The 27,990-nt window shown below is 39.6% G+C and overlaps 2 protein-coding genes across 3 annotated transcripts; one reads left to right on the top strand and one right to left on the bottom strand.

Moving 5' to 3' along the window:
- Positions 1-536: 536 nt before the first annotated feature.
- LOC146646314 (interferon-inducible GTPase 5-like) lies at positions 537-27,388 on the top strand. Of its 2 annotated transcripts, XM_085391564.1 has the most exons (4): positions 537-637; positions 8,321-8,440; positions 25,289-25,854; positions 25,955-27,388. In XM_085391564.1, the coding sequence occupies exons 1-4, from the start codon at positions 630-632 to the stop codon at positions 26,575-26,577; spliced, it is 1,317 nt and encodes a 438-aa protein (XP_085247690.1). In that variant the 5' UTR covers positions 537-629; the 3' UTR covers positions 26,578-27,388. The 2 variants fall into 2 exon arrangements, with proteins under 2 accessions (XP_085247690.1, XP_085247691.1); XM_085391565.1 differs by lacking the exons at positions 537-637; positions 8,321-8,440 and adding an exon at positions 24,348-24,917 and having other exon boundaries at positions 25,955-27,387.
- On the bottom strand, positions 11,320-11,904 carry LOC146646315 (interferon-gamma-inducible GTPase 10-like). The gene has a single exon (XM_085392181.1). The coding sequence runs from the start codon at positions 11,902-11,904 to the stop codon at positions 11,320-11,322; it is 585 nt and encodes a 194-aa protein (XP_085248307.1).
- Positions 27,389-27,990: the final 602 nt, after the last annotated feature.

The following is a 27,990-nucleotide window of genomic DNA, read 5'->3' as shown; positions in this document are numbered from 1 at the left end:
TTTTTCTATTTTGAGTATGCGATGATACACACAATAGAAAATAAAGGTTATTTCATGCACACACAGCCACAAAGTGAACATTTTTAAAGAATACATCCAGAAATTAATCTCGCACTGGGATAAATGATCACTGAACACCAGTGTTGGGACTAACGCGTTATTAAGTAACGCGTTACAGTAACTACGTTATTATTGTGGTAACGAGCACGGTAACCAGTTATTATGCCAAAATCAGGAACGCGTTAGTCGTTACTGGGATTTAGATAGGGTCGTTACTCGTTACTTCGTGTGGTGGCTATCGCGGAGCTTCCACAGATTCAGTAACATTAGCAAGTGGTGGAGGCCAGCAGCAATGGCGTGTCCAGCGGGGTGGCCTGGGGGGGCACAGGCCACCCCCCCAACCAGACTGGCCACCCCAGGTGCCACCCCAAAGGCAAAACAATACAATTCAATCAAATATCAAATGTCCGATTATGTTTTCACGGTGAAGCTCAGATATCCGAGTGTAAGTGAATGCAGCATCGGCTTCTGCGCTATGTGCATCACGTTAGAAAAGGTAGGAGAGCCAAGCGCGAAAGACGGCACCGCAGGAAACAATTTTTCGGTGAAAGAAAATGAGGACAGAATAAATGTCCCGGTAAGTAATATTAAGTTTGTTGAGTTTAGTAAACTTCGGTGAAATTAGAATACCAAGGAAAAAATAACACTTAAAGAATTATTGCAGCCGTCGAATATTTCTGACAGTATGCTACTGAGGGCAGCTAACATAAGAGTTATGAGTTATAAGATATCATCTAAGTCGTAACATTGCTGTATGGAGCTGCAGATTTGGACTGGTGTTAAGCCAGCCTCCAATTCGAGACTTGCAGTCAAGCCAGCCTCCAGTTTGTTTTACGTTCCCTGTGTATTCAAAGTATTACGGGAATGGATGTGGAAACCGGATTTCAAAATAAAAGCCAACTTCGAGTGAATTAACAGATATGTTAAGAACATAATAACATATAATTTAGGCTTTTTTTTTTTTTTTACAAACTCTAATGTTAGATCTATATGACACAGCCTTGTACCCTAATTGTGCCCTGTCACTATCAAGGCCATCTTATTTTGGATTTCAAAGTAAAAGCCCTGTGAATCTTCATTTTTGAACTACTCTTTCAATGACTTAATAATGCTCTTAAAAGCAAAAGTCGTATTTCCAAATACTATTTGAACTTTATATCAACACTTTCCAACCACAGTCTTTTTACAGTGATACCATATCAATATCAAGTCAGTCTGATTTTGCCTTTCATAGTAATGGCCCTTTGAAATTGTCCATAATTGACTTAATCTTCTAACGATTCAAAATGCTCTAAAATGAAAAATTCTTGTTTCCACAGGGTAATTCCACCTTAGATCAACAGTATACAGCCCCACAGTGATACCATATCAATATCAAGTCATTCTGATTATGCCTTCCAAAATAAAAGCCTTTTTAAATTGTCCATAATTGACCTAACTTTCAGTGATTTCAAAATGTTTTAAAATGGAAATTTCCTGTTTCCACAGGGTAATTCCACTCCAGATCAACAGTATACAACCTCACGATGTTACCATATCAATATCAAGACATTCTGATATTGCTTTAAAAAATAAAAGCATTTTCAAACTGCCCATATCTGAGTTGCTCCTGGAACAATTTCAAAATGCTCTAAAATGGCACATTCCTGTTTCCACAGGGTAATTCCACTTTAGATCAACAGTATACAGCCCCACAGTGATACCATATCAATATCAAGTCATTCTGATTTTGCTCTCAAAAATAAAAGCCTTTTCAAATTGTCCATAATTGACCTAACTTTCAGTGATTTCAAAATGCTCTAAAAAGGAAAATTCCTGTTTCCACAGGGTAATTCCACCTTAGATCAACAGTATACAGCCCCACAGTGATACCATATCAATATCAAGTCATTCTGATTATGCCTTCCAAAATAAAAGCCTTTTTAAATTGTCCATAATTGACCTAACTTTCAGTGATTTCAAAATGCTCTAAAATGGAAATTTCCTGTTTCCACAGGGTAATTCCACCTTAGATCAACAGTATACAGCCCCACAGTGATATCATATCAATATCAAGTCATTCTGATTATGCCTTCCAAAATAAATGCCCTTTCAAATTGAGCATATACGGCCTACTTTTTTGACGATTTCAAAATGTTCTTAAACAGAATTTTGCTGTTTCCACAGGATAATTTCACTTTAGTTCAACAGTATACAACCTCACGATGTTACCATATCAATATCAAGTCATTCTGATTTTGCTTTCAAAAATAAAAGCATTTTCAAACTGCCCATATCTGACTTGATCCTGGAACAATTTCAAAATGCTCTAAAATGGAAAATTCCTGTTTCCACAGGGTAATTCCACCTTAGATCAACAGTATACAGCCCCACAGTGATACCATATCAATATCAAGTCATTCTGATTATGCCTTCCAAAATAAATGCCCTTTCAAATTGAGCATATATACGACCTACTTTTTTAACGATTTCAAAATGTTCTTAAAAAGAATTTTGCTGTTTCCACAGGATAATTTCACTTTAGGTCAACAGTATACAACCTCACGATGTTACCATATCAATATCAAGTCATTCTGATTATGCCTTCCAAAATAAAAGACTTTTCAAATTGCCAAGATACGACCTACTCTTTTAAAGATTTCAAAATGCTCTAAAAGTGAAAATTGCTGTTTCCACAGGATAATTTCACTTTAGGTCAACAGTATACAACCTCACGATGTTACCATGTCAATTTCAAGTCAGTCTGATTTTGCTTTTCAAAATAAAAGCTTTTTCAATTTGCCCATATATGACTTACTCTTGGAGCGAATTCAAAATGCTCTAAGATGGAAAATTGCTGTTTCCACAGCATAATTCCACTTTAGATCAATAGTATCCAACCCCACAGTGATACCATATCAATATCAAATCAGTCTGATGTTGCCTTCCAAAATAAAAGACTTTTCAAATTGCCGATATACGACCTACTCTTTTAAAGAATTCAGAACGCTCTAAAAATGAAACTTGCTCTTTCCACAGGATGAATCCATGTTAGATCAAAAGTGTACATCCACACCATGGTACTACTTCAATTTCAAGTCATTCTGATTTTGCCTTCCAAAATAAAAGTATTTTCAAATTGCCCGTAGACGACCTACTCGTTTAACGATTTCAAAATGCTCTTAAATTGCTCTTTATATTTTAAGTCTGTGGAAAGATGTCATTCTAAATAAAGAAATTACAAAACAGCTTGCAAACCAACCATGACATCTTTCCACAGACTTAAAATATAAACGTACTATCAATTACAACCTAGTGGCAATTTCAGCTTCCTTTTACATCATCTTTATGATTCAATTCTGTCATAATCAATTGAGTCTGATTTTGCTTTTCAAAATGAAAACCCAATATGTGTTGAAACAGCAATTTTCATTTTTAAAACATTCTGAAATAATTGAAAGAGTATATCACATATGGACAAATTCGACGGGCCATTAATTTGAAAGGCGAAATCAGACCAACATGAAATTTACATGGTTTTACTGTCGGGTTGGATACTGTTGATCTAAAGTGGAATTATCCTGTGGAAACAGCATCTTTCAATTTAAGAGCATTTTGAAATCGTTAAACGAGTAGGTCGTCTACGGGCAATTTGAAAATACTTTTATTTTGGAAGGCAAAATCAGAGTGACTTGATCTTAACATCGTATCTCTGTGGGGTTGTATACTGTTGATTTAAAGTGAAATTATTCTGTGGAAACAGAAAATTTCCTTTTTAGAGCATTCCGAAATCACTGAAAGTTAGGTAAGTTATTGGCATTTTCAACAGGCCATTATTTTGGAAGGCAAAATCAGAATGACTTGAAATTGAAGTAGTACCATGGTGTGGATGTACACTTTTGATCTAACATGGATTCATCCTGTGGAAAGAGCAAGTTTCATTTTTAGAGCGTTCTGAATTCTTTAAAAGAGTAGGTCGTATATCGGCAATTTGAAAAGTCTTTTATTTTGGAAGGCAACATCAGACTGATTTGATATTGATATGGTATCACTGTGGGGTTGGATACTATTGATCTAAAGTGGAATTATGCTGTGGAAACAGCAATTTTCCATCTTAGAGCATTTTGAATTCGCTCCAAGAGTAAGTCATATATGGGCAAATTGAAAAAGCTTTTATTTTGAAAAGCAAAATCAGACTGACTTGAAATTGACATGGTAACATTGTGAGGTTGTATACTGTTGATCTAAAGTGGAATTACCCTGTGGAAACTGAAATCTTCCTTTTTAGAGCATTCTGAAATCACTGAAAGTTAGGTAAATTATGGGCATTTTCAACAGGCCATTATTTTGGAAGGCATAATCAGAATTACTTGATATTGATATGGTAACATCGTCAGGTTGTATACTGTTGACCTAAAGTGAAATTATCCTGTGGAAACAGCAATTTTCACTTTTAGAGCATTTTGAAATCTTTAAAAGAGTAGGTCGTATCTTGGCAATTTGAAAAGTCTTTTATTTTGGAAGGCATAATCAGCATGACTTGATATTAATATGGTATCACTGTGGGGCTGTATACTGTTGATCTAAGGTGGAATTACCCTGTGGAAACAGGAATTTTCCATTTTAGAGCATTTTGAAATTGTTCCAGGATCAAGTCAGATATGGGCAGTTTGAAAATGCTTTTATTTTTGAAAGCAAAATCAGAATGACTTGATATTGATATGGTAACATCGTGAGGTTGTATACTGTTGAACTAAAGTAAAATTATCCTGTGGAAACAGCAAAATTCTGTTTAAGAACATTTTGAAATCGTCAAAAAAGTAGGCCGTATATGCTCAATTTGAAAGGGCATTTATTTTGGAAGGCATAATCAGAATGACTTGATATTGATATGGTATCACTGTGGGGCTGTATACTGTTGATCTAAGGTGGAATTACCCTGTGGAAACAGGAAATTTCCATTTTAGAGCATTTTGAAATCACTGAAAGTTAGGTCAATTATGGACAATTTAAAAAGGCTTTTATTTTGGAAGGCATAATCAGAATGACTTGATATTGATATGGTATCACTGTGGGGCTGTATACTGTTGATCTAAGGTGGAATTACCCTGTGGAAACAGGAATTTTCCTTTTTAGAGCATTTTGAAATCACTGAAAGTTAGGTCAATTATGGACAATTTGAAAAGGCTTTTATTTTGGAAGGCATAATCAGAATGACTTGATATTGATATGGTATCACTGTGGGGCTGTATACTGTTGATCTAAGGTGGAATTACCCTGTGGAAACAGGAATTTTCCTTTTTAGAGCATTTTGAAATCACTGAAAGTTAGGTCAATTATGGACAATTTGAAAAGGCTTTTATTTTTGAGAGCAAAATCAGAATGACTTGATATTGATATGGTATCACTGTGGGGCTGTATACTGTTGATCTAAAGTGGAATTACCCTGTGGAAACAGGAATGTGCCATTTTAGAGCATTTTGAAATTGTTCCAGGAGCAACTCAGATATGGGCAGTTTGAAAATGCTTTTATTTTTTAAAGCAATATCAGAATGTCTTGATATTGATATGGTAACATCGTGAGGTTGTATACTGTTGATCTGGAGTGGAATTACCCTGTGGAAACAGGAAATTTCCATTTTAAAACATTTTGAAATCACTGAAAGTTAGGTCAATTATGGACAATTTAAAAAGGCTTTTATTTTGGAAGGCATAATCAGAATGACTTGATATTGATATGGTATCACTGTGGGGCTGGATACTGTTGATCTAAGGTGGAATTACCCTGTGGAAACAAGAATTTTTCATTTTAGAGCATTTTGAATCGTTAGAAGATTAAATCAATTATGGACAATTTCAAAGGGCCATTACTATGAAAGGCAAAATCAGACTGACTTGATATTGATATGGTATCACTGTAAAAAGACTGTGGTTGGAAAGTGTTGATATAAAGTTCAAATAGTATTTGGAAATACGACTTTTGCTTTTAAGAGCATTATTAAGTCATTGAAAGAGTAGTTCAAAAATGAAGATTCACAGGGCTTTTACTTTGAAATCCAAAATAAGATGGCCTTGATAGTGACAGGGCACAATTAGGGTACAAGGCTGTGTCATATAGATCTAACATTAGAGTTTGTAAAAAAAAAAAGCCTAAATTATATGTTATTATGTTCTTAACATATCTGTTAATTCACTCGAAGTTGGCTTTTATTTTGAAATCCGGTTTCCACATCCATTCCCGTAATACTTTGAATACACAGGGAACGTAAAACAAACTGGAGGCTGGCTTGACTGCAAGTCTCGAATTGGAGGCTGGCTTGACACAAGTAGATTTGGTTGCAGGTTAACATAGCTGGACTGGCCATCGGGCATACCGGGCATCCCCAGTGACTTATTTTTTATTTTTATTTTGTAAGGGCATGAACAATGAGAGGTGGTGGATTGGCCAGATGCAGGTCGATGTGTAAAAATAACTCAGTTGTTTGGTGGTGGCTATGGCGGGGCTTCCACAGAGGCCAGCAGGTGGATGAGGGAAAGGTGAGGCAGGAGGAGAGCCCCGAGGCAGCCGCTAGTCCGAGTGTCAGGTGAACTGAACTTCAGGTAAGAAGTTATGACCTGCAGTCTATCTGGGTCAGATATAAACCAAGTTTAGGTGGAGTTTATTTTTGTTGTGCTGACTTTTTACCGTCAGTTGCAATAACTCATACTGCCCGAGCTAGCATGACGGAGTTTCTGTACAGCTGTTCAGTTGCTATGATGTTACTGATAGTGAACTTTATTTTATTCATAAGGTTAGTTAGTAGAGTTGCCAACGGCTCCTTAAAAATGGAATGGTCCCTCATTCAGAGAAAATATTATGCGTTTGGTATTGAGCTGAGAAGAGACGCAATTTGTCCCGAACTTTAGCTAGAATGGAAAAAGACAAAGCTGGATTTATTCTGTGTGTTTACGCTGCACAGCTGCCTCTTCTTCTCTCATTCTCTCCCCCTCCCTTTCCTGTTGCTACTTCAATCATGAAACTGATCAATGATCAGCTGATCAGCTTTTCTCTCTTGTTTATTTATCACCCACTTTGTGCCAGAAAGAGGAAACCAGCAGATGTCGCGCTAAACAACAGCAGCACGTTTAAGCTTGATCAGCTGTTGTTAGAATTTATTTAATATTAATTTCCAGTATCAGCTGATGTTTGCTGGAGCCACAGCTGTAAAGCTGCTGGTCATGATGTCGGTTTGGATATGTGGTGAGAGGGAAACATGAAGATGAAACCAGGAGATGTCCTTACTGGATCATCAGAGCTGAACAGGTGATGAAGAAACAGGTTTAGGTGACATGAATGAGTTGAAGGGAAGTTATGAGCTGTTTCTGAGAGACAAATAACACCAGGATCCTTTTTTAGGTAGCTGACAGCTGGTAACTGTGCAGGGGCGGGTCTAGCAAAGTTTTGCCAGGGGGCCAGGTAGGGCATTAACAGGGAAAGGTGGGCACAAAGAAATACTTTTCTTTCTTATTCTCATTTAAAATATCTAGTTTTTATTAAATAATTATCTAAATCTTACAACCAAAGTTTTTATCTGATGTAAAATGTATAGAAATCATACATATACCAACAAGACTGTACATCACTGTCACAACAGCATTTGTTTTCATTCAAAGGCTTTATGGTTTTAATACCTGGTGGGCCGGTCTGTAGTCAAAATGCCCGATTTTCTGTCCCAGTCCAGCCCTGCAGGTTAATACTGGCAGTGTCACCATGCCAGCTGACTGTATTTTATCATCAGCCAGTGTTGTTCTTTATCAATATTACCAAAGTTTACATTAGGCAGCATAGAAAGTATTTACTTGCTTTCAGGTTTTATTCACATGTTAGTCTTTTCAGTTGTTTCTCCACTTTTTTCCTGTTTCAAAATCAAACACCAGTTTGTGAGAAGATTATCTTCTTTTTTTAACAGGCAGATAAAGTTTTACATTGGAATTGGCTAATTTGTCAATTGTTTGTTACAAATGTTCGTATTTTAATATTCAAAAATGTTTTTGCCCAAAACATATGTGCACTACATGTCAGTAAAAATACTATGCAAATATTGCTGTCCTTGAATGCTGAGTAAACACTGACAAAGCACTGATTGCACCGTAGTGGTTAAAATCTCATTCTAATAAGAGTTAAAAGCTCATTCGGTTATTAGGTTTATAGGATTATTTTTAAACATTATCTGCCAATTACATCTGCCACCCTTCTCCAAATCTGTGCCCCTACCTGGCCCCCCCAACAAAAATTTTCTAGACACGCCACTGGTCAGCAGGTGGATGAGAGAAAGCAACACGTTCTCGGGCTGGAGAAAGGGGACGCAGAAGGAAAAGAGACCCGAGGCGGCCGCCGGTCCAAGTGTGAACTGAACTTCAGGTAAGAAGTTATAACCTGCAGTCTCTCTGGGTCAGATATGAACCAAGTTTAGGTGGAGTTTATTTTCGTTATGCTGACTTTTTCCGTACTGCGTGCTAGCTAGCATGACGGAGTTTCTATACAGCTGGGTGGTGCTATGAAGTTAATGATGTTGAACTTTATTTTGTTCATAAGTTATTAGAGTTGTCAACCGTCCCGTCTGGTATTCAGAGAAAATATTATGCGTTTCTTATTGAGGTGAAAAGGAACAGTTTGTCCCGTAATTCAGCTACAATGAAAAAGACACAAAGCTGGAGTTATTATGTCTTTGCTGCACAGCTGCCTCTTCTCCTCTCATTCTCCCCCCTCCCTCTCCCGTTTCTACTTCAATCATGAAAACTGATCAATGATCAGCTGATCGGCTCTCTTGTTTGTTTATCGCCCACTTTGCGCCGAAAGAGGAAACCAGTGGATGTCGCGCTAAACAACAGCAGCACGTTTAAGCTTGATCAGCTGTTGTTAGAATTTATTTAATATTAATTTCTAGTATCAGCTGATGTTTGCTGGAGCCACAGCTGCAAAAAAGCTGCTGGTCATGATATCGGTTTGTATATCTGGTGAGAGGGAAACATGAAGATGAAACCAGGAGATGTCCTTACTAGAGATGGCACGATACCACTTTTTTATGTCCGATACCGATACCGATATCATAAATTTGGATATCTGCCGATACCGATATGAATCCGATAGTGTTTTTTAATCAACAAAACTGTTTTTTAAAATATCTTCCTGCATTTTGCAAGTCTGCAAGTTCATACTCAAGTTTAAAACAACAACTACACTAAAGCTATTCTGTTATACCTGTATACAAAAAAATATTTCATAGTTCAGCAATACTGATCAATCTAATAAACTTAGACCTACACCATCCTCCCTATTCTGGTATTTTAAAGAGTACTTAGCGTAAATATTAAACAACCTAACTAATAGGGTTCCAACTCCCAGCAACAACAAAAATAAATAAATAAAAAATAAGGAACCACCCCTCACGCTCCACCTCATGATGCTTAATCGACGTAATCAACCTTAATTTGATGCAGTGTGAAAAAAAATGCACAGAAATCAATTATTTTTCAAGAAATATTAAATAGATTCAACAACAAAATTGCAGACTGCACAGATGGTACCTTCCCAAAGGAAAAAGTACTATAGCTTACTAGGGTATATATATTAGACTTAATAGTCACTATATACAGTAATTGACTTCTATTCATTTTACATCAAATTAAAACTTTGGGTGTCAGATAATTATTTATTAAAAGCTAGACATTTTAAATGAGAATAAGAAAGAAAAGTATGTCTTTGTGCCCCCTTTTCCCTGTTCATGCCCTATCGGCCCCCCTGGCTAAACTTTGCTAGATCCGCCCCTGCACAGTTACTAGCCGTCAGCTACGTAGAAAAAGATCCTGGTGTAGAAAGTAATATTAAATAAATTCTAACAACAGCTTATCAAGCTTAAACGTTCTGCTGTTGTTCAGCCGCTGGTTTCCTCTTTCTGGTGCAAAGTGGGCCAAAAACAAACAAGAGAGACAGAAAAGCCAATCAGCTGATCATTTAAGCAGTTTCACGATTGAAGTAGCAGCCGGAGAGCGAGAGGCAGTCGCTTGTTAAGCTTAACGTGGGAATGCTTTACAAACATTCAGAGATGGACTTACACACTTGCTTTACTTCTCTCGGGATAACTTTGTCGGAGATGAAATGCCAGGTTGCTAGCGAAGCTCCAAATGCTATCCAGACCACGACAGGTCCCGCATGCCACAGCTGCTCTATCACGTGATGCATACTGCTCCGACGTGCTAACGTTCTGAGGTGAGTTACGGCGTGTTGCAAGTTTTGTGAGGTGCTTTCGTGATATTTAATGGATCGGATTACATTTTTTATTTTTCTCCGATATCCGATCCAGTAATTTAGGTCAGTATCGGACCGATACCGATACGTAATATCGGATCGGTCCATCTCTAGTCCTTACTGAATCATCAGAGCTGAACAGGTGATGGAGAAACAGGTTTACCTTTTAGGTGACATGAATGAGTTGAAGGGAAGTTATGAACTGTTTCTGAGAGACAAATAACACCAGGATCCTTTTTTAGGTAGCTGACAGCTGGTAACTGTGCAGGGGCGGATCTAGCAAAGTTTTGCCAGGGGGGCCAGGTAGGGCATTAACAGGGAGAGGTGGGCACAAAGAAATACTTTTCTATCATATTCTCATTTAAAATGTCTAGCTTTTAAAAAATAATTATCTGAATCTTACAACAAACGATTGATAGATTGATGCATATATACCATCAAAACAGTGTACATCACTGTCACAACAGCGTTTGTTTTCATTCAAAGGCTTTATAATTTTTCCTATAATGGTGGGCCGGTCTCTAGTCAAAATGTCCGGGCCAATTTTCTGTCCCAGTCCAGCTCTGTATGCAGCTCATCTGCAGTCTGGTGTTACCAACATCTTCCTATTCAGAAGGCAGAATTTCCGAGTTCTGAGTACAATCGAAAGCACCACGACTGCAGTTTTTGTGTTGGACGTAAAAGGCGCACATGACGCTGTGACGTAGGCTAGAATCATGGCAGCAGTCAATGACGGTCCAGGCGTGGGATTTCTCTCGTGGAAAGATGCACATTATCTTTTCCTGTCTATTGGTAGGTGGCCCAGTGCACTTGTGGCAAGTAAACAAGCTAGAAGACTGGCAAAGTTATGGAAGCAACACATTAACAAGAGAATTCTGAGTAAAACCAAAGTTACTTTCCCTAGTAACTAGTTACTTTGAAAGTAACGAGTAAGTTGAAGTAACTGAGTTACTTTTGAGAGAAGTAACTAGTAATGTAACTAAGTTACTATTTTAAAGTAACTTACCCAACACTGCTGAACACTCACCTTTAACGCAGTCTTCTCTGATCTTTGTCAGAGTCCTCTCTTTATTGAAGTCTTTCTTTCTTTTCTCAGCATTTATATCGTTGTCGATCTTTGAGCGAACAAAGTAGAACTTTTTCTTCATCCTCTGAATCTCCTCAGCGAGCTTTACATCATTTTCCGTGAAGCGATTAGCTGAGATGATGATGAAGAAGTCATACTTCTCAAATTTAACACGCTCCAGGTGTTTGTCAGCTGGATACTTCAAGGTGCCAATTCCAGGAAAATCCCATAAGATACAATTGGGATTCTTTGGATGGAAGTATAGTTTAGGATCCATTGAGGATTCTATAGCATCAGTCGGAGCAGCTTCCTTATCATTAACACTCACACCTCTGAAGGCATTAACAAAGGTGGATTTACCAAAATTAGATTCTCCAATGACGGCAATATTTAGTTTGTTGTCGTCAATCCTCAGTGGCGCCTTGACTATTCCAGCAGCTGATGGTTTGTCATCTAGTTGTAGAGCTTTAATTCCTTTTGTAACTGATTTGCAGTCAGTTTGAACAGCCATCTTTATCCTCAATAACTGCAAGTGAGATATGTAGAAATTTATTACACATTTGGAAAAATAATGATACCTATTTTTTATTTCAGTTAACATAGAAAAACTGTATGATGTTAAGGGCATTTCAGTGTATTGAAATGGCCTTAATACATTTCATAACACTAATAATTTAAAGTTCTTAACATTTTAGCTCTTTTTTTTTTTTTGCCTGTCCCATTTGGTTCTTTAGCCGTCAGAATTGTTGTCTGAAGACCAACAAGGATACCCAATGGATTTACTTTGCCAAATGGATCATCGTGGCATTGCCGTATTGGTCCATTTGATCGACCTTTGTTTTTATTATTTATTATATTTTATTTTCAGATGTTACAGACGGGACAGACATGAGTGAGGGATAGGAAAGGGAGAGAGAAAGAGGAAGGAAAAGAAAAACAGAAGGGGAGAGGGACAGTGAGAAAGGGGGGAAGAAAAAAAAATCGCCTGGATCACCTGTTGAGAGAGAGAGAGAATAGAAAACAAGCAAAAAAAAAAAAACCCAAAGCAACATACTAAACACAACACCATCGCATTAATCTAGCTAAGTGTAAACAGCAGTAAATACTAAATATTCAATGTTGTTGTGCAGCACGCAGGACAGACAGCGCACAATGTGCTTTGAAGTAGCAGCCAAGAAAAGTGTAATTTAAGTCTACGAGCAGTGAACATCCGTGTGCATACCTGTGTGGATCAGCGCGCTTGTATTCAAATGGTTTCCACATGTAATGGTCTGCAAGAGGATGTAGCGAGCCATAGCCCCGTCCCCCAGGGCATGAAGCAGGCATGGAGGAGATCCAGGCCCCAGACATCCAGAGGTCCCAGAGTGCGAGAGCCCAAGGAGGACCACCGGAGGGGCATCCGTGCCACCCTCATGGGAAGGGCTGGCACGGATGGAACATTTTAGCTCTTGAAATTTCCTTGCAGGTGGACTGCCATAATACCCGAGGAGCCAGCTTCCAGGTTTAGGGAAGTCATTTATGGTGTCACACTCTGACCCCCCCACACACACACACACACACACACACACACACACACACACGGTACTCTTTGTGTGTATGACGTCATATGTTAATGCACCTATGTATATTCATGTAACCTCAATAAAAGAGCAGTGTTACGGGGGACATACTGCATCTTTGAAAATCTTTTTTTGTTAAAATTTAGAAAAACAAACACTTTCCAAACACAGTGTTGGAGCCATATGGACTTTGTGGTGATAAAGTGTTGTGTGTATGGTGTTGCTTGTCTATTCCAGGGATTACGGTTAGCTTCTTTGTCACGTGGGAGGTGTAACCCTCATGCCTTACTGGGACTTTTTGTGCCACTTTCTTGTTTTAAATGGAAGCCATTTCCACTGTGTTCAGTGGAATATAACCAAACTTGTCAAAAGATTTTTTTTTTTTTTTTTTTTTTTTTTTTTTTAAATTTTAAAATTTCAGTGTGAATATGTTAATGAATGAGTGGGAAATACATTCACCTGGTTACCGGTCGGGCGGCCTGGTGAATGGGTGAATAGGAACAGTGTGGTTTTTGTTGACCGTGTTCGCTTGTGCGTGTCAGTCGTCTTGTCTTGTCTCGAGCCTTCAAGTAGTTTGTACGTGCTCGGGTTTGACTGGGATGTGGATGGATTGCTGAAATATTCGATAAATGCTCAGTGGAAAATGTTTGGAGACTGATTAAAAACAGCAAAGCAGCATTCCCTTCTTCATCCTTGGAGTGGATTCATTGATATCAAGTCACTTCATCCACATTGAAATACTGCAGTTATTTGCTTTTATGGATTTCAAGAGGTCATTGAGAAATGGAATCACTTTCAGTGTGAACAGACTCACGCTGCACTGAAACTGTAATTGTACACACAGAATCTCAGCTGTGGAAACACAAACAAACAAGCTAACATGCATTAAACGGCTGTGTATGGAAGAAAACACTGATTGCAGCGGTTATTTGTGACGTGTCCACTGGTGAAAAGTCTGCTGAGCTGTTTCTGATGCATTAAAGACGTGTAACTTATCGCGTTCATTATGAATTTGAAATGACTGATTTGTTAAAATGTGGTTTGAATCATCTGTAATAAGCTGAGTCAGGGATTTTTCTAAAGTCAGAATGACTAGAAAAGTCTCCAAAAACTCGAAGCATTTGAGGGTCTGGCTGCAAAACACAATGTCAAACTCACTGCAGAGTCTTTGGGAAATAAAATTGAAAGGTTGCAAAAGGAGCATAAAATAAATGTGAACAAAATTAGAAATCTGATTCCTTCAATGAAGGTCTTGATGCATGCTCAGTCATCCAGGTAAGTAAATCCCAAAAGGTTCACGTTCAGATGAACAGAATCAACCTTTATTTCTGCAGCATTCATCCTTTGTCTTTTTAGTTGCTGCAGTTCTTCAGAGATTTTTAATCACTGTTTTATCGTCATTTCTCATTGGAGGAGGCGGCACTCGAATCATTTCATGCAGAAGTAAATGATTGTAGATTAGACGCAGGAGGGGGAGGAGACGCAGGTGAATGTAATTAACAACAATCAAATCAACAACTCTGAAACAGGAGAATAATAAACACAGAGATAAGAGGACTCACACTACATTCAGCCAAACGATGAGTCTGATGTTCAGACGTGTGGCGTGTAAGACAGCACTGTTTGTGAATGAAGACATTTGACTCAATGAGAAATGAATTTAACTGAAATATTATTTTCATTGAACTAAAATTATATCAGTGCTCTACTTAATATTGTTCTTTTTTAAATTTTGTATCTGCAGAATTTCACTTCAGCATAGATCAAATGTTTGTTTTTCATTTCATTTTTATTAACTTAATTGTGACACATTAAGCAGAGTATGCTAAGTTTTAAAATGTTATGATATTCACAAGAATATCATAACATTTGTTCTTGTGAGTATGCTCACAAGAACTGTTCTGCTTCGTTCGCTCAAAGATTGACAACAATATACAAGCTGAGAAAAGAAAGAGACTCAAGCAAAGAGGAGACTTCCTATAGGAAGGTGAGTTTCCTATGTGACCATTTATTTCAGAGTGAGACAAATTTTGGGATGTTTTCTGGGATGCGTCCCCCTGGAGGAAAATGGCCCTCTTCCTAATGATGGCGATGCAGCTTCCCCCCCCCCCCCAGTGGTTTTTACACTCAACACAAATTAAAATTATTGGTTTGGCTCCTCTTAGCTTGCTGATCCTTTCTTGATATATTTTAGGCTGATAACAGCAGATTTTCTTTTTTGTTTTTTTAATGTATTAAAGTAGCTTTGCATCAGCTTTAGGCAAACATTACTGTTTGTTAGACTCCCTCGGTGTCCTTTCTGTAAAGGGTCATTAATGATTCTGTAACCTGATTTCTTGTTACTGCTGTTCAGACTCTGGGCTGTGGGTGAAGGCTGAGCTACTACAACTAACTTTCCATAATAAACACCAACACAGCAGACCTCAGCTTTGCTACCTCTGCTCGTGCATGTACCCTAACCCTAAGCTCTGATATGGTGAACTGTATTACGCGAGTTGTGAGAAGGTGGTTGCTCTGAGAACAAGACTGACACACTGTTTAAACCATATGTCAAAACATTTTTGAAATTTAAGCAGCAGGCATCTGCTTACCCAAAAAATGTGAAAGCAGCTGAGAAACAGCAGAAGTTTGAAGACAAAGGACATCAGAACCCACTAAGATCGGGGGGTTTTTTTTCTTTAAACACAAATCAGCAGTTGTAATAAACTGCGGTTCTCCATGCGAGCAGAAATGCCATCAGCTTTGTTTCATCTCTGATGATGGTCCAGTGGTGTCACGCTGATGGTAGAGGGTCGCCGGTGAAGGATGTGAATGTCTTTGTCAGTGCAATGACAACAGCTAATGCAAGGCTCGTGTTGTATGACTTGTTAGTCTTCACCTCTCATCTCAGTGAGTGGGTGCTTCCATTAGGCTCATATCTCGGCGAGCTGACTGATGAGCTCAGTGATGGTGGGTCTGGAGAGGAGGATGATCACAGTACAGGGTTTGTCTCCGGTGGTCCAAAACCCTATGCTTTAGCACAAAAAAGGATAAGACTCAGGTTAAGTGTAAAGGTGTAACACTCAGTGCTGTTAACTCTAAAGTCGTTACCCCTGAATCATTGAAAGGCTTAGTCCGGGCATTTGTGGCCAACAGGGGATGCACATTTAGTTGCTGTGTCTGACACCATCAGGTCAGGTGGTCTATAACAAGGGAAGGTGCTGCCTGATTATACAACGCTCCCTCATGGATACTGAGCAGGATCAAGCCTTTGATGGAACGCTTCAGCACCCATTTAGTCTGGTTGTTAGTGGGCTGAGTAATTGTAGAAAGATTTTCTTTGTCAAAAGCGTCATTGAAAATGCGTCCAGCATTATTTCAACCAAAACTGATAATATTGTTTACATCTACTCCTGCTGGCAGCCTTTAAACAGCTTCTCCAGATAAGAAAAATCACCTTTGTGAATGCTGTACCAGAATCTCTGCGTGACGATGACCTTTTACCTCCCGATAAGAGCAACTTGCTCATTATCAACGATGTTACAGCTTCTAACAGCGTAGAAGTTCAAAATAGGGCAGGGCGATATGGCCAAAAATATTTATCACGATATATATTTGAAAATTTGCGATAACGATATAACTGACGATATAATTGATGCGAGACAAAATAGAACTCCACAACATTACTAGCGCAAAAAGACAACCTTCCATTTATTTTCACTTAAACAAGAAGCTGGTTTTTATGTACATTAAAGCTTTATAAAAATGTAACAGTGCAAATGCAAATTCCTTGCTGAAAGTTTAACCAAAAGGCATTTCCTGTAGAAATGGGCTGACATATCCTGAGCATAACCATGTATAATATCCACTGAAGTTAAAAAGAGGTGCTTTGCAACATTAAACTGCAGTGTGCAGTACGCATTTTTCAGACCATAAGGTGCACGGGATTATAAGGCACATTAAGCGAAACAAAGCAGTCAGATAAATCAAACTTTATTAAACTCATTCTTCCTGCTTCCTCCACTTCTGTACCATTGATTCATTAATGAATGAATTCTGCTCTATTCCCATGTTGTTGCAGTATATTAATGACTAACCTCGTATTGTGGATGGATTATCTCAGTTGTTCTCCTGAATGAAGTTTGGTCCGTTTACAGCATCCTGCCATGCGATTGTATTTGTCTCTAACTATCAGGAACCTTCACGTTAACTTTTATAAGTGGAAAAGTGTTAGTGTTCGTCCTCCAGCTTCACTGTTTATGTTATGCTAACATAGCTGTGTCGTTAGCGATCACGTAGCACATCATTATATACCAGCTAGCCCAACTTCAGTAACCCTACAAACGTCACTGCTGTTTAGTTTCCTGTCTTCATTTATGTTGGAAGTGATAGCAGAGCTGTACGTTTGAATTTTTTCAGAAATATCTCAGTCAGAATGTGCTATATCATGCTTAGGTAACTAGCGAAACTAGCGAGCTAACTTCCGCTAGCTAACTGCTAACTCCGTTAAATGTAATAACTTTTGTTTTCATGGATGCCTGGAAGTTAAACTTTATAGTTACACCTGGTAAAGCAGCAATGCTGATCGTTTTATTAAAGATGAATGAATTTAGACATTTTTTAACTCTCAGTGACGCTGCAGTGTTGTTTGCCTGAAGCATACAGGTTAGGACCCAGATTACTCCCAGATTTAAGAGCATCTTAGTCCGACAAATACAACAATAACGACGGCCGCTTGCATGTTCTGCAAAAAAATGTGCTTTGTTGTGTATCTGACGGACAAACACCAAACCAGTTCCACATCACTGAAGTTGCAGCATTTTTACAAACCAATTCTGGTTCATCTGTTTCACTCAACAATCGACCATGTGCATATGAAAACAAAGGCACTGCGCATGCGCGTTTTACTCATTCTATTGCGATATTTCATTTTCCTATCATTGCCTAACATTATACCGGTATTACCGTGAACGGTATAATATGGCCCAGCCCTAGTTCAAAACATGTTCACACAATACGTTCATCAGAGGAACTTGGGCTGCATGTGTTTAGTTCAGAACTCTTCAAATAAACCATTCCTCTGCAGATGATCTGTTAGCTGTTTGACAACTACTCTTTCAAGGATGTTTGATATAAAGGAAGGTTGGAGATTGGCCTATAATTAGCTAAGACAGCTGGGTCTAGAGATGCTTTTTGAGTAAAGGTTTAACTACAGCCAGCTTGAAGGCCTGTGGTACATAGCTGATTATTAGACATAGGTTGATCATATTTAAGATTAAAGCATTAATTAATGGCAGGACTTCATTGAGCAGTTTTGTAGGAATGGGGTCTAAAAGACACGTTGATGGTTTGGAGGAAGTAATTATTGAAGTTAACTCAGAAAGATGAAAGAGAGTAAAATATCAGCAGTTATCAAATTTGGCTTTTTTATTTCAGTAATGGTTACATTTTATTTGTAAAGAAGTTCATGAAATCATTACTAGTCAAAGCAGGGGTGGGGAACTCCAGGTACCAAGGCCCGGTGTGCTGCAGGTTTTAGATAACACGCCCTGGGTCAGCACACCTGAATCAAATGATTAGTTCATTACCAGGCCTCTGGAGAACTTTAAGACATGTTGAGGAGGTAATTTAGCCATTTAAATCAGCTGTGTTGGATCAAGGACACATCTAAAACCTTCGGGACCTGAGGCCTGGAGTTCCCCCACCTCTGTTTTAAAGGGACGGTTGGCTCAACAGAGCTCTGACTGTTTGTCAGCCTGGTTACAGAGCTGAACCTGTACCTGAACCTGGGGTTGTCCTTTCATTTTCATTTATTTATTTATTTCACACTTGGTACAACAATTCAAACAAACCAACCACACTTTCTATCAAAAAGCACTACAACCATATGGTAAAAGGAGCAGGAAGAAGAAAATATTCTTATTAAACCCTGCCCGCTATCTACAATCCAACTTATATTACAAGTGGGCACCAAAAATCAGGGAACAAACTAACATTTATCTCCGGTCCTAACCCAAACCAAACAACAAATTTACAATCAGAATATACCACTCCACATAGTAACAAGGAGAAAAATAAAATTAAAACAAATAAAACAAAAAATTATAATGGATCCTTTTTCAATGAACTCCAATTTCATTCATATTGAGTTATCGTTTTAAGCATGTAACACTTTTTAAAGCAAAGTAAACTTATACAATTCTTTAAACTATAATGAAGAGAGTTCCACAGTCGTATACCCCTAACCGTTGGACTCATTAATCTTTGTGTTGTCCTAGCTAGCTGATGCTTAAAATAAAATTTCCTTCTGCTATCTTCTCCCCCTGAACACATTAAAAATACTCTCTGTAATTTAAAGGGCAAAATATTATTTTTAGCCTTAAACATAATAAATAGTGTCCGTAGTTTCACTAAATCTCCTAATTTTATTTTATTTTATTTTATTTTATTTTTTTTTGCCTGTCCCATTTGGTTCTTTAGCCATCAGAATTGTTGTCTGAAGACCAACAAGGATACCCAATGGATTTACTTTGCCAAATGGATCTTCGTGGCATTGCCGTATTGGTCCATTTGGTCGATCTTTGTTTTTATTATTTATTATATTTTATTTTCAGATGTTACAGACGGGACAGACATCAGTGAGGGATGGGAGAGGGACAGTGAGAAAGGGGGGAGAAAAAAAATAAAAATCTCCTGGATCACCTGTTGAGAGAAGAATAGAAGACAAAAAAAACAAAAAAACAAAGCAACATACTAAACACAACACCATCGCATTAATCTAGCTAAGTGTAAACAGCAGTAAATACTAAATATTCAATGTTGTTGTGCAGCACGCAGGACAGATGTGCTTCGAAGTAGTAGCCAAGAAGGGTGTAATTTAAGTCTACGAGCAGTGAACACCCGTGTGCATACCTGTGTGGATCAGCGTGCTTGTATTCCAAAGGTTTCTCCATGTAACGATCTGCTAGGGAGTGTGGGGGGGGGGCACAGCCCCGTCCTCCAGGGTATGAAGCAGGTATGGAGGAGATCAAAACTCCAGACATCCAGAGGCCCCCAGAACACAAGAGACCAAGGAAGACCCACAGAGGGGCAGCCGCGCCACTGTCCCAGCAAGAGCTGAGGATTCACTCAGCAGCCGCGGAGCAGAAGCCAGGGGGAGTTGCAGTGACGCGCCCGTGAGCTCCGCCGGCAGCCAGCTGTGCCTGAGTGACCGAGCCCCAGGCCTCACCTCCGAAGTGGTCCGAGCGAGCCCCAGGTTCCAGGCCCCGATAAGCGGCCGCCAAGGAGTGAGCCGGTGTGTACCTGGACGCCCACCCCCAGACACAAAGAACCACCAACGCACCGACACCTGAGGGAGTCCGCCACCGGCAGGGGAAGTGGTGGTGGGTGGAGATAGGCCTCCAAACCTTGGAGGGCCTGAGGTGTCCCCAGAGAGGTGGTGTCTGATACCCAACCTGACATATAGACACAGACATACAGGCACACACAGACACAAACATCCATTCCCACCCTCATGCTCTCATATGCACTCACTCCACACTCAACCAACGTGGAGACAGACATAAAGAGACGCTGTACACACGATCACACTCCCCAAGCGTACTCTACGAACCGGGTCTAGGTACCCTTGTCCCTGGAGGGGGGAACTGCACCCAGACCCAGGTGGTGTTACCCTTTTCCCTGCGGTGGGGAGAGGCAGACCACCCCGACTCCGTAGCAGCAGGGAGGCCCCACACTCCAGACCGCAGTCGGACGGCCAACTCCTCCTAGCCCCCCCGCTCCAGCAGGCCGCAGAGAATGGGGGTGGGAGAAGACTCCAAACCTCCCTCCACCCGCTCATTGTAGTGTTGATGCATGTGTGTTCTAAGGTGCAATTAAAACCCAGGAGAGCATGGAGCTACCTGCCAAGGAGCAGCAGGTAAGCGCATAATCTCCTAATTTTAATAATTTCGATTTTATAAATAATTTATTTGTATGTTCTCTGTATTTAACATTATGAATCATTCGTATCACTTTCTTCTGTAATAAGTTTATAGATTTTATAGTTTTCTCATATGTATTCCCCCAAACTTCCACACAGTAACTAAAATATGAGAAAAACAATGAAAAATATAAAATGTGCATTGTTTTATAGTCTAATAAATCTCTAACATTTCCCAAAATATAAATGTTTTTAACCATCTTCTTTCTAATATACTCAATATGTGATTTCCACGTAAAATTTTCATCTACTATTACACCCACAAAGCAAAATTCAGTAACTCTATCAATTCTCCATCAATGGACATAATAACTTTATCCTCCTTTACACGATTGCCAAATATCATGAATTTCGTTTTTGTCAAATTCAAGGATAATTTATTTACATCAAACCATATTTTTAATCTTAACATCTCAGAAGTCATAATTTCAACCAAATCTTTCAAATTCTCTCCAGAGCAATAAAAATTTGTGTCATCTGCAAATAAAATAGAATTTAACCTTTTTGATACGTCACAGATGTCATTAATATATAAATTAAAAAGTTTAGGTCCCAAAACAGAACCTTGAAGAACGCAACATACAATCTTCAATCTTTCAGAGGTGTTACCGAGAAAATGTACATATTGCGACCTATTTTGTAAATAACTCCTTAACCATTTCAATGCCACTCATCTCACACCATAATTATACAATTTAGAAATCAAAATATGATGTTGTAACGTATCAAAAGCTTTTTTTAAATCAACAAATACCCCAACTGTATATTTATTAGAGTTCTTAGGGTTGTAGTGAGATGTTCTGGCTTTGCGGAGGGCTTTCTTATAAAGCAACAAACTATTTCTCCAGGCTAAATGATGATCCTCTAAATTTGTGACACGCCATTTCCTCTCCAGCTTACGAGTCATCTGCTTTAACTCAGTAACCAGTAGGTGGCAGACAGTCACTCTGACAAATAAGTGACTGGCCAAGTAATCCCTTACAAAAGTAACACAGGCCAGTTATGGTACCAGAACCCGTCAGTAACACAGAACTGCTGTTTTGCTGTGTTTCAGAGCAATAAACCTCAGTGTGCACCTGGATGAACCTCGTCCTCCTTCAGTGTGTAACAGTGACAGTAAAACTAAGGCACAGCAGTGAATGTTTGGAGTGGGGGCTCGATGAACAGAGGGAGAGGTTGGTTAATGGAGGTATGGAGAAGCTGCAATTGGGGACAGTGAAACAGATTGATTCCTCTTCTAGTCTTAAATACTGCCTGCAGATTGGCCTGGATCTCCCACAGGTGAGTATAACAGGTGTAGTGACGAGGGCTCCGCCCAGAGGCGGGAACACAGGGACACCATGGAAAAATCCAGATAACTCAGCCGGCCCATGACCACTTCTCATTTGAGACTTTTGTTAAAAGCAGATCCTTAAACTTAGTTACAGCACTTTCAGAAAGACACCTACTGTGATGACAGTCATGTGTAATCCATTATTCTAAATGTAAAGGCTACTGTAACTGATTTTCAGCATCTGGATGTTAAAATCATCTACAATTAATATTTTTATCAGAACTGAGCACTAAATGAGATAAAAGTATGACAATCAGAAACTCTAAGGCCCAGATGGACGATCGATAACAACAAATAAAACTGTTTTTTTTAGTTTTCTGGCTTTCAAGTGAATTAAAACTACGTCTACATTTTTGGGTGATTGATGAGTAAGAATGCTGCCACTCCTCAGCCTGTGCTTCGTGTATGTGTGTGTAACTTCCGCCCAAACTCAGGTACAACCAGTCGAACTTAAAACACAACAAAACGAACATTCTTTGGTTTTGACTCATCGCCCATCACAGCAGCAAACACAGTGATCTTATTGGCTGAGCTCTGCTGTAGGCGGTGCTCGTGGATTTTAAGTATTAGACTCTAATTGTCCAAACAGTGTCTGTGGTTCACTTCATTAACCATGATGTTTGCTGCTCTTGCAGGTGCAGCTCTGTTATCAACACACAGCCTTCCTCTCTGTTTCCAACAACACCTGGGCCCTATTTCAGGAAGCCGGTTTGGAAAACTCAGAGTGAAAAACGATACTCGGGGTTGAGTAACCCCGAACTGTCCAACTCGGAATATTCGGTTTCAGAAAGGCTGATAACAATTAGTTCAATCAACGCGGAGTTGCTTTAACCCCAAGTTAAGCACGCGCACGAGGATACATAAAGCCCTGATTAGTGGAGCACAGATTAAGCGAGTCACCATGGAGACGGAGGGAAAGAAGGCGCGGTCAATGTATTTTACATCGCTTGAGGCCGAAATTCTGATGGCAGCATATGCCGATAACATGCAAATTTTGCAGAAAAAAAGTAACACAGCCTCAGCTGCAAAAGAAAGGGAGCATGCATGGCAAAACATAGCCGACAGAGTCAATGCGTGAGTGTTAATTTAAACATTGATCTAGGGATTTCCACCCATTTAACACGTTATTTTATTTTATTTTATTTTATTTTTTATGTTATACATTTTATTTTGTGATGTGATGTGAGCGCAGGTGCAACCCAACAGGCCCCAAACATTCCTGGCAGCAAGTAAAAATGAAATATAAAAATATAGTCCAAACAGGTAAGGTGTAATTGTATCATGGGCCATAGTGCTTGGTCTGTTTGTCCGATGTAAATCAATTGCAGTTAGAGGCTACATTAATTTCCCCTCTGTAAGCACTTATTGAAATTATCTGAGCACATTACAAGTACATATTTGCTTACTCTGTATGCTCAAATGTGACCCGTTATAGCCAACAGAAAAAAGGCGGAGGCCCGAAAAACAGGTGGGGGTCCTCCACCACCACCACTCACAGAGGCTGAGCAGTTAGCTTCCACATTTGTGATAATGTTGGCAGCATCACATATGATCTTCACAGTGCAGAGAACACAAATTAGCATCCATTACTATAATGAAATAATTTGTTAGTTTGAAATGCTACAGGGAACTATGTACCTGTACATTAATGCTGTGGAAAGACTTCCTGTTCACATAGTCTCCTTCATTTACTGAAGGAGCAATGATTGGAATGTGAGTGCCATCTATACAGCCAATCACGCCTGAGAACCGTGAACATAAATGTAAAATTTAAGTAGTAGTTCAAGTATCACCACATCATGAATTAAGTTTTGTTCATCCTGATACCTGCAATTTTGTGGCATCCCTCTTTGATAAATCTTGTGGGTCTATGACCGGGGAACACCACAAACGAGTGCAGGAGACGTTTCAGTGCAACTGTAACATTCCTGACTGCCCGACAGACGGTAGCCTTGGAAACGTGCTCAGCGTCACCAATATTATACAGAAAGCTCCCGTTTGCAAAAAACCGAAGTGCAATACAAATAATATGTACAGAACTGAGAGAATGTCCGCGATGTGTCACATGAGCAATATTAGGCCTGAGGATGTTATTCAAAGAAATTATAGATTGTGCTGAAAAACGGTAACGTTCACACAGAAAATCATCAGGAAATGATAAAATGTCCAAACGCGCTCTAATCACTCTCTCCCGGCGGAGAGCTCTGCGGAGAATTTGGGCTTCAACATCTACTGGCTATTCAAGGAAGGGGCACGCCATGTCTGACACTTCCTACAGTCAGGTTTCTGACAAAGAGGCGGAGAAAGTTAGGGTTAGTTGAAGCTAACCTGCTAGGGGGCAGGTTAGCTTCACGGAGTGTGTCGTCATAGTAACTCACTCAGAATTAATCTAAACTCGCTTTGTGAAACCGAAAACCCAGAGTTTTCGTTAACTCAGGGTATACTTACTCAGAGTTTGCACTAAACCGGCTTCCTGAAATAGCGCCCTGCAGTTAAAAAAAGAGTAAAAACAAACTGGTTGGTTCAGTTTGCAGCATTTTCATTGGTCGCTCTCTGTGGATCTGCCCTCACCTGTTCTGCACCTCTATAACAACCAGGTGAGAACAAACTGAAGCACCGATCGCTGTTGTTGCTGATCCAGCTGTGTGTGTGTCAACAGTACGAAGAATCCAGTGAGTACCTGCTGTTACCTTAAACTTAGTTAAGTGACAGGTTTGCTGTCCTATCAGAACAAGAATGAGAATAAGCACAAATTATTTTTTCAAGTCAAGGAAAAGGAAAAGTTTCAGGTTTATAGAAAGATATTATTTGTAAATTAATGTTAATGTTGGATGTAAAAATACTCAACAAACCCCAGGAAGAGACTTTGGTGGCCTCAGTGTTTTCTCATATAAACACGTCTTTTACCGACATTTAACGTTTTACCTTTAATCACTTACTGCCCACATGTGCTGTGTCCGTGTGCCGTCAGTAACATTACTGATTATCAATAGTATATGTCTGCATTCCAAAATAAAAGTCTTTATGTTTTTCTTTCTGTCAGGATGAGCATGGAGGATCCAGATGATTCGTGCCCAGAACAAATTCCTGGAGTTAAAGAAGCCCTGAAGAACAACGACACGGCCGGAGCAGCAAAAAGGATTAAAGAATATTTAGAAAAGCAAACCAATGTCTCGTTAAATATCGCCATCACAGGAGAAAGTGGTGCAGGTAAATCTACCTTTATTAATGCCTTCAGGGGGATAAAGAACAGAGACGAGGGAGCTGCTCCTACTGGTGTCACAGAAACGACGTCGGAGGTCACACCGTACCCCCATCCAGATAATCCCAACGTCACTTTATGGGATCTTCCTGGAATCGGAACCAAAGACTTCCCAGCAAGGAAATACCTGAAGCTTGTTGGGTTTGACAAGTATGACTTCTTCCTCATCATCTCAGACACTCGCTTCAGAGAAAATGACGTGAAACTCGCTCAGAAGATTCAGAAGATGAAGAAAAATTTCTACTTTGTTCGCTCAAAGATTGACAACGATATCCGAGCCGAGGAAAGTGTTTCCGACTCCAGCAAAGAGAAAACTCTCACAAAAATCAGAGACGACTGCGTTCAACGTGAGTGAGGTCGAGTTTTTAAAATCATTTAAATCTCGTTTTTAATCGTTTTTTATTTGTATGAATCTGATGGTGTTGACATGTTTCCTCTGTGACGCAGGACTCAAAGACTTGGGCATCGAGTCTCCACGAGTCTTCCTAATGTCGAGTTTTCAGCTCCACAAGTACGACTTCTCTCTCTTACAAGAGACCTTAGAGACAGAGCTTCCCAAAGATAAGAGAGACACTCTGCTGTATGTCATGCCCAACGTCAACCCCGACGTCATCAGCAAGAAGAAAAAGGCTTTAAAGGTACACTTATACCTCTTGGCCACTCTGTCTGCAGCTGCTGCAGCTGTTCCCGTTCCTGGGCTTTCTGTTGCTGTTGATGTTGCTGTGCTCATTGGTGCTGTCACACATTTTGTACATGCGTTTGGTCTCGATGTCCAATCTCTGAAGAGACTCGCTATCAGAACAGCTGTGTCATACACTGAGCTGCGTGATGTCATCATTTCACCAGTGGCTGCGAAGGAAATTACTAAAGAGCTCTTCCTGAAGGTGTTCGCCCAACTTGGAGGAGCAGCTGGATTAATTGGAGCAGAGGAAGTATCCAGATTCATTCCGATAGTGGGAATCCCGGTAGCCATGAGCCTCTCCTTCGTCACAACCTACAGAGTTCTGAACTTTATCCTCAACCAGCTCGCTGAAGACGCTCAGAAGGTGTTAAATAAGGCTCTGGTCTGAGCGTGAAAGGAAAAGGCAATGAAACTCAGTGAAACTGGGATTTACACATGAAACTCAGTAAACCAGTCTCCTTGCACAGCTGGTCAGCTTCACACACTCAAACTTTTCTCATCATCACATACATACAGAAACAAACATCATCATATTATTCAGATATGAACTGTGTAAAGTGTAGAAGTCTGAGTCATTGTCATGTTTTTTCCTTTGTGTAAGTGCTTCCTCAGGACATCAGGAGATACGATGACCCAGCTTCAACTAGTTGCGGCAGATGGCTGAACTTCCTGGGTCTCCTTCCTGTTAAAGGCAGTTTTTCCTTCCCTCTGTCACCAGGTCTTTCGTCATAGAGTGATGTCTGATTGTTGGGGTTTTCTCTGATTTGTAGGGACTTCACTGAACTTAATTTATCTGAGCTGTTTCTACCTTTACTCAAACATGTCTTGTTGTTTGAATAAATTGTGATGAAACTGGTTATTTTGCTGTATTATATTTTCACATCATAGCTTCCAGAGTTAAACAGACTGTTTGATGTAATGTGAGAATCAGGGGTTGTTTTGATGTTTTTACTTGCTGTTGACTGTGGATTGTGATGAGTGTTCACTGCCCTCTGGTGGCCAAAGTGAGAAACTACAACACAAATAATAACGATATGAATTATATTACTTATCACCATCACACCTGTTTATTATTAATAAAATGTTATTGATAAATAAACATCAGCGTTAGTGTGTAGGTCAGCCACTATATCATTTATAACTTACCTCAGCACTTCAGTCATCTGATACTCTTCTACACCACCCAGAGGCTGTCTCCTCCTTCTTCAGCTTCCACCTGACTCCACCTTACAGTCTCCTGTCTGTTTCAGAGTGCACCTTCTGCATAAGACGTCGTCCACCTGTGTGCATGTACAGGGTGCAGGGTGGACGCAATATTAGATACCTTGACTCTGTGGTGTAGATTTACGTTATGCACAAAACAGAATGAGGATTAATGGTGGAGAATACTAACGCATCTAGGAAATAACAGAACAGACTGCAGCCATCAGATGTATCCTGAGTCCTTCGATGACAGCCTCATCACCTGTAACAAAGACAGGAAGGATGAACTTGAACTGGCTGTGACGTCAGTGAAATGCATCGCATAGACACGAGGTGGCGCCATTTCACTACCAAATACTGTCAGTTTGTTTTGGAGCCACAAACAGCAGCAGGAGAGGAAACAGGAGACGCACTGCAGTGAACATTCACACAGAGAAATCTAAATCTAAACACGGAGCACACGCTGATCAGTGATCAATCGTTTACTGGGTTGTGATCAGTTACAGGGATGGAAAATAATCACAGGTGATGTTGTGAATATCTGACTGACATTAATACCACAGGTCTGTCAGTAAACTCGGCCTCATCTGTTTGATTC

The sequence above is a fragment of the Rhamphochromis longiceps genome, linkage group LG19 (genome assembly GCF_057381845.1).
Source record: "Rhamphochromis longiceps isolate RC_006_pf linkage group LG19, R_longiceps_female_GT1.1, whole genome shotgun sequence".
Lineage (NCBI taxonomy): Eukaryota > Metazoa > Chordata > Actinopteri > Cichliformes > Cichlidae > Rhamphochromis > Rhamphochromis longiceps.
The sequence above is the reverse complement of the archived record's forward strand: the minus strand, read 5'-3'. Positions and strand labels throughout refer to the sequence as shown.

Excerpts from the sequence above, each read along its gene's own strand:
- LOC146646314 (XM_085391564.1), top strand. Across the intron at positions 8,441-25,288 it reads AAGTGTGAACTGAACTTCAG|GATGAGCATGGAGGATCCAG; the intron begins GTAAGAAGTTAT and ends TCTTTCTGTCAG. Across the intron at positions 25,855-25,954 it reads CAGAGACGACTGCGTTCAAC|GACTCAAAGACTTGGGCATC; the intron begins GTGAGTGAGGTC and ends TCTGTGACGCAG.
- LOC146646315 (XM_085392181.1), bottom strand. The coding sequence starts at position 11,904 with ATGGCTGTTCAAACTGACTGCAAATCAGTTACAAAAGGAATTAAAGCT.